We start from the raw sequence: 1,698 nt of genomic DNA on the forward strand, positions 1-1,698 counted from the left end.
GGTCCAGGCTGCTGAGCTCTGGTGGGAAAGGCATCCTCTCCCGCTCACCCTATAGATGGTGTTGGCCCTGTTCAGGCGGCCCCACTCTAATCCCAGAGCCAGGGTGCCAAGGGCCGCTCCCTACCCAGTGGCCCCGACTCCTGCTGGATAGTGTCCCAGCACCCTGGGTGAAGGGCTCTGGGGATTAGGACAAAGGAGTGCCACCCTCGGTCCCTGCCCGAGTGACTCCGCAGGTAGCTCAGCCCTGGCGCACCTGTGCCTTCACCTATACCAGAGTCCCAGAGCCTGGGCGGAGATTGGCGGTTGCCTGGAGCCACAGGGCCTCCCCTGGGGTCTCGCCCTCGTTCAGTGGGTGGCATTAGCCTGCCCCAGGTCCCTCAGCTTTGGGGAGGACAGGCAGCCGGGACCTGAGAGCTTTCTGTGTTGCAGTGACCAAGCAGAGGGACTCGGAGATGGGCCAGCAGAGCCTCCTCTTCCAGGTGAGATCAGGGGCTTGGGTGTGGGGGGCGGCCGAAGGCACCTGAAAGGTGGCGCTGCCACCCGGCTGTGTCCCCACAGATCGACTACCCTGAGATCGCCGAGGGCATCATGCCACGCCACCGCTTCATGTCTGCGTACGAGCAGAGGATTGAGCCTCCGGACCGGCGCTGGCAGTACCTGCTCATGGCCGCTGAGCCCTATGAAACCATCGCCTTCAAGGTAGCATGGCTGTGGGGTCCCCTGGGCCCCCGGGCCCCCTGAGATGTGCGAGCCAGAAGGATCTGCACAGGCTGGGCAGGGCGCCCCTCCTATCAGGCTGTGGGGTCCCCTGGGATCCCCGAGACAGAGCCAGAAGGGTCTGTGCAGGCCGGGCAGGGCACCCCTCCCATTGGGCTTTGCAGGACGGGGCCTGCTTGGGCTCCACTGTGCCCATGGAGAAGGGAGGCCGGCAGGGCTGAGCGCTGGGCCTGTGAGGCCTTCGCCAAGTGACCTCACTTCTTGGTCCAGGCTGCTGGAGGGCTTCCCACAGCCTGTGCCCACGCCTGGACAAAGCAGCCATCAGGAAACAATACAAATGGCGCCTGTCCAGGGCGGGGGCCAGCCGTGTGCTAGCGTTGAGGCCGGGTCTGTGTCACTCCAGAACTGAACCCTGTGCCCATCGAAAGTCTTACCAGGCCGAGGCCTTCTCTTGGGCTCCCAGGGTGGAGTCCGGGGCGGGGAGGCTAACGCCTCAGGCTCCCTGCCTGATGGCTACCCTGAGGTCACAGGGACCAGGAGCCCTCTCTGTCCCCCGCCCTCCCAGGTGCCGAGCAGAGAGATTGACAAGGCGGAGGGCAAGTTCTGGACACACTGGAACCGGGAGACCAAGCAGGTGAGTGGCTAGCCCTGAGCTTGGCTCCTTCCTGCCCAACCCTGGTGGCCCTAGCCCCGCCCGTGCCTGCTGAACCTTTCTCCGTCTCTCTAGTTCTTCCTCCAGTTCCACTTTAAGATGGAGAAGCCCCCGGCTCCGCCCAGCCTCCCCGCCGGCCCCCCTGGGGTGAAGCGGCCTCCACCCCCGCTGATGAATGGTCTGCCCCCTCGGCCACCGCTGCCCGAGTCTTTGCCACCACCACCACCAGGAGGCCTACCTCTGCCACCCATGCCCCCCACGGGGCCTGCACCCTCAGGGCCCCCGGGACCACCCCAGCTACCCCCGCCAGCTCCAGGGGTCCACCCCCC

General features: G+C 66.0%; 1 protein-coding gene across 1 annotated transcript in view; it reads left to right on the forward strand.

The window, feature by feature from the left end:
• The window catches only part of LOC105552001 (splicing factor 3A subunit 2-like), a 20,383-nt gene that overhangs the window by 10,805 nt on the left and 7,880 nt on the right, over positions 1-1,698 (forward strand). Inside the window, exons 3-6 of the mRNA XM_011997477.1 lie at positions 430-479; positions 559-699; positions 1,283-1,351; positions 1,445-1,696. Coding sequence (XP_011852867.1) covers positions 430-479; positions 559-699; positions 1,283-1,351; positions 1,445-1,696 — 512 coding nt within the window. The remainder of the gene's footprint in view (positions 1-429; positions 480-558; positions 700-1,282; positions 1,352-1,444; positions 1,697-1,698) is intronic.

Source organism: Mandrillus leucophaeus, unplaced genomic scaffold, assembly GCF_000951045.1.
Source record: "Mandrillus leucophaeus isolate KB7577 unplaced genomic scaffold, Mleu.le_1.0 Scaffold54, whole genome shotgun sequence".
Lineage (NCBI taxonomy): Eukaryota > Metazoa > Chordata > Mammalia > Primates > Cercopithecidae > Mandrillus > Mandrillus leucophaeus.